At 49.9% G+C, this 11,987-nt stretch overlaps 1 protein-coding gene across 1 annotated transcript in view; it reads left to right on the forward strand.

Annotated features, from left to right (window-relative positions):
• Nucleotides 1–10,795, forward strand: part of LOC105538951 (chromosome unknown open reading frame, human C22orf24) — a 12,223-nt gene extending 1,428 nt beyond the window's left edge. The window contains 3 exon segments of the mRNA XM_011979001.1: nucleotides 6,797–6,944; nucleotides 6,946–7,000; nucleotides 10,464–10,795. Coding sequence (XP_011834391.1) covers nucleotides 6,846–6,944; nucleotides 6,946–7,000; nucleotides 10,464–10,795 — 486 coding nt within the window. The 5' untranslated portion in view covers nucleotides 6,797–6,845.
• Nucleotides 10,796–11,987: the final 1,192 nt, after the last annotated feature.

Below are 11,987 nucleotides of genomic sequence, written 5' to 3' on the forward strand. Positions count from 1 at the left end.
CTCCCCGCCCCAGCCGTCCCTCCCGCCCCGAGCCCTGCCTGTCGGTGGGTTCTGCTAGGCTACACCCTGTGCTTGGGTCTGCACTGGTCCGGGCAGAATCGAGTCCGACCCTCGGGGACGGCCCCGCCACACACACAGACACATGCAGTCGCACACATCCTGACATAGCCTTGGGCAGGCTTGTGCCTTCCACCAGAGGAGGGGACTGGATGACCAGGCCGAGACAAGTAATATTCAGGACACATTAGGAGCCAGCCCAGTGCTAGTCCCGTACGAGCATTCTCCTCTTTAATCCTCACTACCCAGCCCACGTGGACACAGCTGGTCTCCCCATATTTAAAATGTGGAACCTGAGGAAAAGCAAGGTAGTGACTTGCTCAACTTTACACAGCCTGTTAAGTGGTGGGGCCAGGATCTGAGTCCAAACCCAGGCTGGACTTCCTCTTGTGGCAAAGAGCTGGGGTGGCCTAACTGGCTGGTCACTGAGCCCCTCCCAATCCTGGCTGGCATTGGATACTGAGGGTTCCTTGTGCCAGGCCCTGGGCTGGGCTGCCCGACAAGCTAGGAATATAATAATGCTTAAAACAGGGCCCCAACTGACTTCCAACATGCCAAAGGCAGTGTAGGAGAAGGGGCCTTGGGCTCGCTGAGAATTTGCTGAGCATCTACTGCATGCTCAGCCCGCAGGGATAAGCTGGATCTTGGAGTAGAGTCAGGAAAGAGATTAAGGCCTGGGGTACAGCATGGGCAAAGGCTTGGCAGTGACCTGGGAGATGGTGAGAAGAGAGGCCTAACAATGGGAAGTGAGGTTGGGTAAAACAAGATTACAGAGTGTTTTAAATGCCAGGTGGAAGATTTGAGGCTTCATCCTTAGGTAATTGAGAAGCCATATTTCAGGCCTGGAATCTTGCTCTAGAGAGTAAGACGTGTTTGAAAGGAGAAGGGAGGGAACTGGAGACTAGGCCTTTTCTGGACTTGTTTTCCATCTGGAGAATTAGACTTAACTGTTTCAAGGACTAAAGAATAGATATCCACATGCTGGAATGTCAGAGCTGGCAGGACCCTTAGAATCACCCCTATCTAACCCCTTGTCCTGAATAAGGGGAAACTGAGGTCTGAGGGAAAGGAGGGGCTGGCCCTAGTTTGCACAGCGAGTGACCAGAGCTGGGGCCTCCACACCAGGTCTCTTGCCTCCCAGGCTTTCCTCTTCCTGCTGTGATGCTAAAACGATCACACTTTTGGGGGCCCATGAAACAGGATTTGAATGTGGGCCTGAGAGGAGGCAACCACCCCAGGCTTCACCATGCTTTGAAGAGTCACCTTTGCTGTTGGAATCGAGGTTAACAAACCAGTCTGATCTTTCCCCTAGTGAATATATTTAAAGAGCATTCTAGATAGTAATGAATCATCCACTCCACCCCCCAGAAAGAGGGGGTCCCAGTGAGAGGTGGGAGGAGGGCCAGCCCTGGATGGGGGCACCTCCTCAGTTCCTTCTAGCTCTTAGAGGGCTTAGAGCCCTTTCAGCTTTTCTGATCAGGTTGGACTAAGATTGATTTCAAAACAGTGAAAATTAGGTAGAGCTGGAACATTCTAAATAATTGATTTCTGACATGTGTAAATGACACTCTGGTTCTCCCATGAAGCTTTTCTTCTCACCAAACTTCCCCATCTCCTCTTCCTCACTTCCTACCCACCCATCAGCTCAGTGTGCTCTGGTCCTGTCCCCAGTCCTCCAGTGTGGCCACCAGAGCCCTTCTTGTTGTCAAAGCCAAGGACGCTTCATAGTGCCCACCTCCCTGGCCCTCTTGGCTGGACTGGGCATGACTGCTCACCCTTCCTTGACCGGCTCTCCCAGCTTCCCTTCTGCTGCTCCAGCCATTACTCTTCTATTTGCTATGTGGGCTTGTCTTCTAGTCTACCCGGAAATACTAGGGTTCCTCAGGGCTTTGTCCCGAGCCCTCTTCACACACTGCCTTATCCTTGGTGACCCCATCCTCATGCACTCTAAGGAACCATCTACCACGTTCCTAGCACCAAGCAAGGTGCTTTGCAGAACTGGGCATTTTTTTTTCCCTCAAGATACCCCTGTAAGGCTGGTCCGATTTCCTTTCCTCTTTTTTTGTTTGCTTGCTTTTGTTTTGTTTTGTTTTGTTTTAAGATAGAGTCTCACCCAGTCACCCAGGCTGGAGTGCAATAGTGCTCTCTTGGCTCACTGCAACCTCTGCCTCCCAGGTTCAGGCGATCCTCCTGCCTCAGCCTCCCAAGTAGCTTAGATCCTCAGGAGGCTAAGGCAGGAGGATTTCTTGAGCCCAGGAGGTTAAGGCTACAGTGAGCTATGATTATGTCACTTCACTCCACTCTGAGTGACAGAGGGAGACCCTTTCTCAAAAAACAAAATAGTTTATTTTAAAAAGCTACAAGGGCTACAAGGCGCACACCACCACGCCCAGCTAATTTTTTCAGAGAAAATTATTTAAACTCTTATGCTTCATCTGTTAAATGTATTTTTTAGTCTTTTTTTTTTCCCCCCCTGAGAGATAGAGTCTAGCTCTGTTGCCCAGACTGGAGTGCAGTGGCACAATCTTGCCTCACTGCAATCTCTGCCTCCCGGGTTCAAGCAATTCTCCTGCCTCAGCCTCCCGGGTAGCTAGGACTGCAGGCATGCACCACCACACCCAGCTAATTTTTTTGTGTGTATTTTTTTTTTTTTTTTTTGAGACAGAGTCTCGCTCTGTCGCCCAGGCTGGAGTGCAGTGGCGCAATCTCCGCTCTCTGCAAGCCTGTCTCTTATACACATCTAGATGTGTATAAGAGACAGCCCTAGAAGCTGGGACTACAGGCGCCCGCCACCACGCCCGGCTAATTTTTTTGTATTTTTAGTAGAGATGGGGTTTCACCGTGTTCTCCAGGATGGTCTCGATCTCCTGACCTCATGATCCGCCCGTCTCGGCCTCCCAACGTGCTGGGATTACAGGCGTGAGCCACTGCGCCCGGCCTTGTGTGTATTTTTAATAGAAACAAGATTTCACCATGTTGGCCAGGCTGGTGTCTAACTCCTGACCTCAAATGTTCCTCCTGCCTCAGCCTCCCAATGTGCTGGGATTATAGGCGTGAGCCACTGCGCCCAGCCAATTTCTTTAATTTGTTTAATAGAGCTAGGGTTTCGCCATGTTGCCTATGCTGGTCTTGAACTCCTGAGCTCAAGCTACCCACCCACCTCGGCTTCCCAAGTGCTGGCACTACAGGCGTGAGCCACTGAGCTCGGCCTCCTTTCCCGTTTTACAGAGAAGGAAACTGACACAGAGCTGTTCCATGGTTTGAACAAAGTCACACAGCTGGGAATGGGCAAAGCAAGGATTCAAACTCAGGTCCGTCAGACGCCCAAGTCTGAGGGCCTCACACTGCCCCCTGATGTCAGCTGAGAAGAGCTCAAAGTGTGATTCCCCTGTTGGGGTCACTCAGATTATACAAAGAATACATAAGCCTCCCACCGAGAGTCCCACACACTCTTACCAGCACCCATCTTCTTTGCCCTTAGGAGAGAGTTGCTAACGCCCAAGAGCCTCATCAGTAAAAACCAGGGTCACCACCTGGGACAGGTCACCTATTCCTAAGGCTATACCTCCTATCGATAAACAGGGCCTTTGAACAACTTCAAAGAGAGCACCTGAGCGAGCTGAGGGAGGTCAATGGTTAATGTCAAACATACTTTGTTGCCTCAGGGCTCAGAGCAGGTCCCCACTAGAGGAGCCAAGTCTGTGTCTTCTCCTAGTGCAGGGTATCATTCGGGGAACAGAACAAAATCCCCCTGGGTTCCTGAACACACGTGTGTGGTGTGATTTGAGAAAGAACATGGTTCTTGTCTTGGGTTCAAATCCTACTCTGCCAGTGCACCAGCTGAGGACTCTCAGGCAAGTCACTTGTAAAAAGGGATCAATAGCCTGGCACAGTGGCTCATGCCTATAATCCCAGAGCTTTGGGAGGCTGAGGTGGCAGGATCACATGAGGCCAAGTGTTCAAAACCAGCCTGGGCAACATAGCAAGACCTCAGTACTACAAAAAACAAAAACAAAATACACACACACACACATATACACACACACATATATGCTTACATATATATGATATACTTTTATATATTATATATTTATATATATAATATATGATATGACCCCAGTATCCTTTTGCTGACACAAAATCTCAACCCCTGTGTCTTAACTAAGAGCATCCTGAGCACAGAGATTTCAGGATCATCTAGAGCCTTCACCCCCCTTTCAAAGCCCGCCTTGGAAGCAAACCAACACCCAAGGCAGCTTTTGGCCTTAAGAAGTGCGAAATGTCCTGTATATATTATATATCATATATAAATATATATCATATATGATATATTTATATAACATATAAATATATAATTATATAATGTATATTATATAGTATATAAATATATTATATTTATATAACATATATAATATGTGTATATATTTTTTATATATATAAAAAAACCCTATATATATAGGGGGGGGGTTTTGTGTGTTTTTTTTTAATGGAGTTTCTCTCTGTCATCCAGGCTGGAGGGCAGTGGCATGATCTCATCTCACTGCAACCTCTGCCTTCCAGGTTCATCAAGCAATTCTCCTGCTTTGGCCTCCCAAGTAGTTGGGACTACAAAAAATATTTTTAAAAAAGAAAAACTTAGGCCGGGCGCAGTGACTCACGTCTGTAATCCCAGCACTTTGGGAGGCCGAGGCGGGCAGATCATGAGGTCAAGAGATCAAGACCATCCTGGCCAACATGGTGAAACCCTGTCTCTACTAAAAATACAAAAAATTAGCTGAGCGTGGTGGTGGGCGCCTGTAGTCCCAGCTACTTGGGAGGCTGAGGCAGAAGAATCGCTTGAACCCGGGAGGCAGAAGTTACAGAGAGCCGAGATCGCGCCACTGCACTCCAGCCTGGCGACAGAATGAGACTCCGTCAAAAAAAATAAAAGAAAGAAAAACTGGCCAGCCGCAGTGGCTCATGCCTGTAATCCCAACCCTTTGGGAGGCCAAGGTGGACAGATCACCTGAGGTCAGGAGTTTGAGACCACCTTGGCCGACATGGCAAAACCCCGTCTCTACTAAAAATACAAAAATTGACAGGGTGTGTTGGCATGTGCCTGTAATCCCAGCTACTCAGGAGGGTGAGACAGGAGAATCGCATAAACCTGGGAGGCGGAGGTTGCAGTGAGCTGAGATCATGCCATTGCACTCCATCCAGCATGGGCAACAGAGTGAGGCTCCATCTCAAAAAAAAAAAAAAAAAAGCCAGGCATATTGACTCACGCCTGTAATCCCAGCACTTTGGGAGGCCAAGGTGGGTGGATCACCTGAGGTCAGGAGTTTGAGACCAGCCTGACCAACATAGTGAAACCCCATCTCTACTAAAAATACAAAAATTTAGCCAGGTGTGGTGGCGGGCACCTGTAATCCCAGCTACTCGGGAGGCTGAGGCAGGAGAATCGCTTGAACCCTGGAGGCAGAGGTTGCAGTGAGCCAAGATCACGCCATTGCACTCCAGCCTGGACAACAAGGCTCAAAAAAAAAAAGAATTCTTCACCTGCATCCCACCCAGAGCCAGTGGTCACGACTGCTCTTCACGTGGGACTGCATTTCTAAAGCGTTGCCAGAACCCTCCACCAGAGCCCAGTGAATAGATGACCCAGAAAAGGCACGTCCTGGTTTCTTTTTTTTTTCCCCTCTTGGATACTCTGAGACACTCTGAGCTGCTGAGAAGTCTGCACACCAAGGGACCTATTACAAAGGAGACATGATATTGTTCTGGAGAGATGGCGTTTGCAATGTTGGCATGGTTACCATCTTGAGCTGGAGTAGCCGCCTGTCCACAAATTATTAATGTCACCCAGATAGGATTTTAACTTTTTCTCCCACTGTAGGCCACCTGCAGTCAAGGTGACCTTACTGACCCAGTCAATGATAATAAAACCACCAGCAATAACACAGACAGACAGCGGCTCTTGTTTTTTAATCACTTACCCTCTGCCTGATTTGAGGATGAACACTTTACTCTCATATTATCTCCCCACATCCTCACTTGGAAGGAGGCTGTTAGCCCCACTATATGGATGAGGAAACTGAGGCCTAGAAGAGTCGGATTCTTGCAGTCATCTGAAGCCTTCCCCACTCAACTCCATTTTGCACTATCTACTTTGACCCCAATATCCTTTTGCTGACACCAAATCTCACCCCTTGCTTAACTAAGAGCATCCTGAGCACAGAGATTTCAGGATCATCTAGAACCTTCCAACCCTCTTTCAAAGCCTGCCTTGGAAGCAAACCAGCACCCAAGGCAGCTTTTGGCATTAAGAAGTGCGAAAATGTCCTGTTAGCTGCAATCTGTGAGCTGGTTCTATGAGCTGGTGGAGCTCAGAGCCCCAGTCCCAGCGCCCGCCCCCCACCAGCTTGTTCAGAGGAGCTCAGCTCTGGGGGAGAAGGCAAAGCCAACACCTATTGAGTTGCAGTTAAAATGAGGGCGAAAGAGGCTTTTGTTTCAGTTCTGCAGATGGTCTGGGAGCTTGTGTTTCTTAGCAAGAATTTTCTAGATCTTTTGGCTTGAACCATCTGAATAACTGCCTCAAGCTTTCACATGGTTCCCACTGGGTGGGCTGGGGTGGGAGGGGCTGTTGTGCATGGTCCAGGAAAGCTGGAGAAGGCTGTTCCTTCGCCCTGAGCCTTGGATTTCTTATCTGTGAAATGAGAGGCTGCAATGATGAATGGCAAAGTACCTTTTTTTTTTTCAGCTCTGAGTGTCTAGGATATTTCACCATTGGAAGACCAGCAGACAATGTCATGACAACTCAAGAGGATACAACAGGGTTGCTTCAAAAGACAAGTGTTTGGACCATGTCAAGACCTGGAGTGAAGAAGGTAATGAACTCCTACTTCATAGCAAGCAGGCCATGGGCCAGCAGTTTGCTACTATGCTGTCTCTTGGTTAAGGCAAGGTCAGTATTATTGTTTTGATTTTACAGATGAGGAAACTGAGTCCCAGGGAGGTTAAGTGTCTTGCCCAGCTACAGCACAGAGAGCAGGGGCTCTGCTCCATCTTCACCGTTCTTCCCACCACTGCCCCTGACCTTCAGAGAGCCTGAGAACATTCTTCTAGCTGTTGAGCTATCAGCATAACTGTCATCAGCTGCTGCTGAAACTGTACCCTGGGAAGCAAGGGAGAGGGTCGCTGAATTTTCACCATGGTTCTCTGCCAGGCAACTATGCTAAAAAACATCTTTTTCTCCCCAGTATGTTAGTAGGAGGCAAGCAGATTGTTATAGCCTTCTGTCTTCTTGTAGATAATGGTGGCAGGCTGGCCCCGACTCAGGAGATAAAGAGATCTGAGAGGACCATAGCCACATGAGAAGGCCGACTCCTGTAGGAGGCTGGCTGGCCTCTGCAGAGACAGCACTGAGCTGCCCCTGGGGTCGTGGGTAGGACCCATTCCCTCTTTAAAGATACAAACTCCTCTACCTGGCCTTTCATAACCTGCCCCTGGCCCATCTTCTCAAGGTCATCACCCACTTCCTGGACACACTAGGCCCACCAGGTTCCCAGACTCTGCCCATGAGTTTCCAGAATGTTCTTTCCCATCCCTCCACCTCATTCTCTGCTTCTTACACTCCTTTAATACCCACTGAAATCTTAGCTCCTCTAAAGAGGAGGTAAGTTTCTCCAACTTAGAAGTGCTCTCGCCTTCCACCTACTCCCACTGTGACTCTGGTATCCATTGTCTGCCTAGAGTGACACTGGTAGGAATGTCTGTGGCTTGCTACTGGGCATCAAGCACTATGTTTTGTCATTTAATGTAGTATAAGGTATCATTTAATCCTCATGGGAGCTATTCCTCTTACACCCATTAAACAGATGGAAAAATTAAAGCTCAGGGAGGCATCCTCTTACCCAAAGTCACGCTGCTATTAAATGAAGAATTAGGATTTGAACCCAGGTCTTTCTGACTATAAGGTTCACACTCTTTGTTACATACATCTTCTGCTTCCCACTTCCTTAGGAGGCAGCCCTGTCCTTTGTAATAGACTGTAAACACTGGAGGATGGGGCCTGTGTTTCATTCACCATCTGAGCCCCTGGGATGCCTGGCTGAGTGTCCTGGATCCAGGCACTGCTCCATGAATGCTAAATTGAATTCAGTTACACCTTCTGCGTATTACAAAACTCCCATCACCAGAGCCCCCTTTGTGAGTGGCCAAGATCTTTTGTCCTCTCCCCTTCCACCCCAGGAAGGGGAACACCTGAAATCAGCTGACAGCTAACATTAAGTGACAGCTGAGTGAAAGGCAAGAAAAGGGAGGGAGCAAGGGGGAAGGCAGGCAGGATTGCAGGAGCCGGGAGGGAGCCCAGAAAAGGAGGAGGGCTGTCTTGTTGAATCTGGCCAGCTTGCAGCTATTCAGAGTACAAGATATGGAGTTACCAGACCCAGCCTCAAATCTAGCTCTTCTATAGTAGCTGGGGAAACCCAGGCAAGTTGTTGGACCTCTCTGAGTTTCAGTTTTCTTTTCCATAAAATGGGCATGTCGGAGGCGGGGTGGAGAGGGGTGGGGGAGAATAAAAAGGGCATGTCACTGTCCTCGCTAGACCTCTTCATTCAGGAGGAATGAGGCTGTGTCTGAGGGAGGGAGGGAGTGCTGCCTACTAGGCTGTTACCTACTTTAAATGGGGACAGTTGGAGGACCAGCTTAACCTGAAATGGCTTCCCCATGAAGTCACTGAGCCCTGAAGGCCTGGGGCAGCAGGGAACTCACAGAATCACAGGCCCATAATAAAGATGTTGGAGACAATTCAGTTTGGCTTTCTTACTCCAAGAGGCAGCACAGCATGGTGGACTGATGGCCAGCTCTGCCAGCAACGGGCTATCCCCAAATCCTGGCCCCCACTTGGTAATTGTGTAGCCTTGTGCATGCCACTTTGTCCATCTCAGACCACTGGTTCCTTTTTTTTTTTTTTTTTTTTTTGGGACAGTGTTTCACATGTTGCCCAAGCTGGAGTACAGTGGCGTGATTTCAGCTCACTGCAAACTCCGCCTCCCAGATTCAAGCAATTCTCTTGCCCCAGCCTCCTGAGTAGCTGGGATTACAGGCATGTACCACCATGCCCGGCTAATTTTTGTATTTTTTGTACGGACGTGGTCTCATTGTGTTGGCTAGGTTGGTCTCGAACTCCTGACCTCAAGTGATCTGCCTGTCTCAGCCTCCCAAAGTGCTGGGATTACAGGCATGAGCCATCGCACCTGTCCTGGTTCTTCATCTTTAATATGGAATTTAAAGTAGTTCCTTTGCCACAGCACTACTGGGAAGATCAGAGACCCAGAAAATAACAGCTGGTCATTCAGCTGGCCCTGTGGGAACTGAGGCTCAGAAAGGGAAAGTAATTCACCCACAGTCACACAGCAGGTTAGTGAAATCAAGCCTATGCCCAGGCCTCCTAAAGCCCAACCCTGGGCTAAGCATCAGACAGCTGTGGCCTTACCGCAAAGAAGGCTGAGACTACCCTTGGACATGCAGCCAAGGAACTCATACTGGGAAGCACTAGTGGGATTCTGTGTCTCACTGAGCTGAAATAATTGCTTGGGTTGCCTGTGGATAGAGTATGGCAAAAAGCCCAAGTCAGAGCCTATGGTCACATGTCCAACTTGGGGTCTAATCCACAGTATAACCCTGGCCATGTCGGGTCACCTCTCTGATCTCTCTGAGCCTCAGTAGTTTCTCTGCTTACAAAATGAGGGCAAGAATTCCTGGCAATGCAAAGGAATCATCTAAAACACAGACTGTTTCTTTTCTTTTTTCTTTTCTCTCTTTCCCTTTCCCTCTCTCTTTCTTTCTTTCTTTCTCTTTCTTTCCTTCCATCCTTCCTTCCTTCCCCTTCTTTCTTTCCTTCCTTTTTTTTTTTTTTAGACTAGGTCTTCCTGTGTCACCCAGGCTGAGTGCAGTGGCGCAATCCTGGCTCACTGCAGCCTTGACCTCCTGGACTCAAGTGATCCTCCCACTTCAGCCTCCCAAGTAGTTGGGACTGACTACAGGTGTGCACCACTACACCTGGCTAATTTTCTATTTTTTATAGAGACAGGGTCTCAATATGTTGCCCTGGCTGGTATTGAACTCCTGGATGCAAGCGATCCTCTCGCCTCAGCCTCCCAAAGTGCTGGGATTACAGGTGTGAGCCACCATGCGTGGCCCGGAGCTATTTTCACAGCAGTTACTCCTGAGCCACTGGGCACCTCACTGTGCTGTTGCTAGCAACGGCTTCATTTGGTCCTCACAACAACCCTGCGTGTTGGGAACCTAATTTGTAGATAAATGGCTAGGAACAGGTAGAACCAGGATCCGAGCTCAAAAGGTATTCTCTATGTCTGTTCTCTCACCCCTCCTCTTTCCCTACCTAACTTGGGCTCCTTCTTCAGGTTTCAGTATCACCCTGACTTCTTTTGGAAGGATCCCTTGGCCTCAGGCTGGAGTGGGCACCTGCCCTAGCCCACAGAGCTGGGTTTCTCCCTTTCTTCAACCACACAGGGAGCACGACTATGCAAAGACCTCATCACGTTCACAGCCGTCTCCCCAGAGCCTCGCACTGTGCTTGGCATACAGCAGGTGCCCAGTAAATACCTGCCAAATGACTGAATGCATCTCGCCAGCCTCAGGATGCCACCAGGCCCTGAGGGAGCCAGAAAGATCAGAGGAAAGCTTTTGGATTCCTGCCACGCCTCACATTAGCAGCATCTTCTCCGAGTCCTGACAGCCAGCCTCCTGGGACACCATTTGAGCCAGCTGAATTCCGGTCACCGCTTCACCTTGGAAAGGCATCCGCAGCCCTCACCAAGCAGCCCCGTAATTGACGTCACAGCGGGGCCAGGAGCTGCCCTGTTAATATTTTATGTGGCCTTCACTGCGGCAAAATGCAGCCTCCAAGAGCTGGAGGGGCCGTGCAGAGTCTCCGTGAGGTTGTGAGGAGGGCACAAATGGGAAAGGGCTTCATAAACCATAAAGCTCCCAACAGATGAGCATCATTGACCCATTTCAGTCCCTGGCTTAACTCAGAAAGAGCCGGGGCTGCACATGCCTGCAGTGGAACAAGAAGACTGCTGACCGAGCCCGAGCACTAAATCAATGGGGGATTAGGGGCTCCTGGGTACATTTCATGGAGACAGGGGGAGGGCAGAGCACTGGTGCCAGCCAGACCTGGACTCCACTCCAGGTTTGCCCCCTGCACAGCTGTGTGACTGGGTCAGCAAATGGACCACTGAGCCTCAGTCCCCCTTATCTGTGAAATGGGGATGATGGTTTCCTTGTAGCACTGCTGTGAGGATTCAGTAAAACGAGTGATGCCGAAGACCTAGCTTCACACATCGCAGGCTGTCAACACAGGCCGAGACCCTTCTCCAAAACCAAGCCTGGCACCTGAGGTTGGAGAGAGGAGATGCGGGGCCCTTTCAGGCATTCATCGGGCAGAGTGATGGCGGGAGGGAAGAAGGAGCAAGGAGGCACAGGAAGGATGATCTGGGAGCCAGGCATCTCAGGTTTGGACTTTTCACCCTGGTGGGCCCACGCCAGGAGAGGTATCAGAGAGAGGATGGGCGGGGGGGGGCCCCAGGATGGGCGGAGGGCCCCGGAAGCAGAAGCAGACGGGCCCTCATGGACAATCTCTCTGATCCTCTGGCCCCTTCGGCAGATGAGCATCCGGGAGGGAGCAAACCATGCCGGTGGCTCACACAGCAGAGCTGGGGTCTCACTGGCCTGCAGCCCTCTGGGGCTTCATTAGCTGGGGTTTATCCAAGGCCACATGCCTAGCTGGGGAGGCAGATGTGTTGGAAGACATGATGCAATGGCCCCATTCCTGGTGGTGACCTCCACTTCTTTGGCCTGGACAATAGGAGGAACCTCATCCCCCGCCCCTTCCTGGTCTCTCTCCAGTCTATTTTCCCATGAAT

Source organism: Mandrillus leucophaeus, unplaced genomic scaffold (assembly GCF_000951045.1).
Source record: "Mandrillus leucophaeus isolate KB7577 unplaced genomic scaffold, Mleu.le_1.0 Scaffold2, whole genome shotgun sequence".
Lineage (NCBI taxonomy): Eukaryota > Metazoa > Chordata > Mammalia > Primates > Cercopithecidae > Mandrillus > Mandrillus leucophaeus.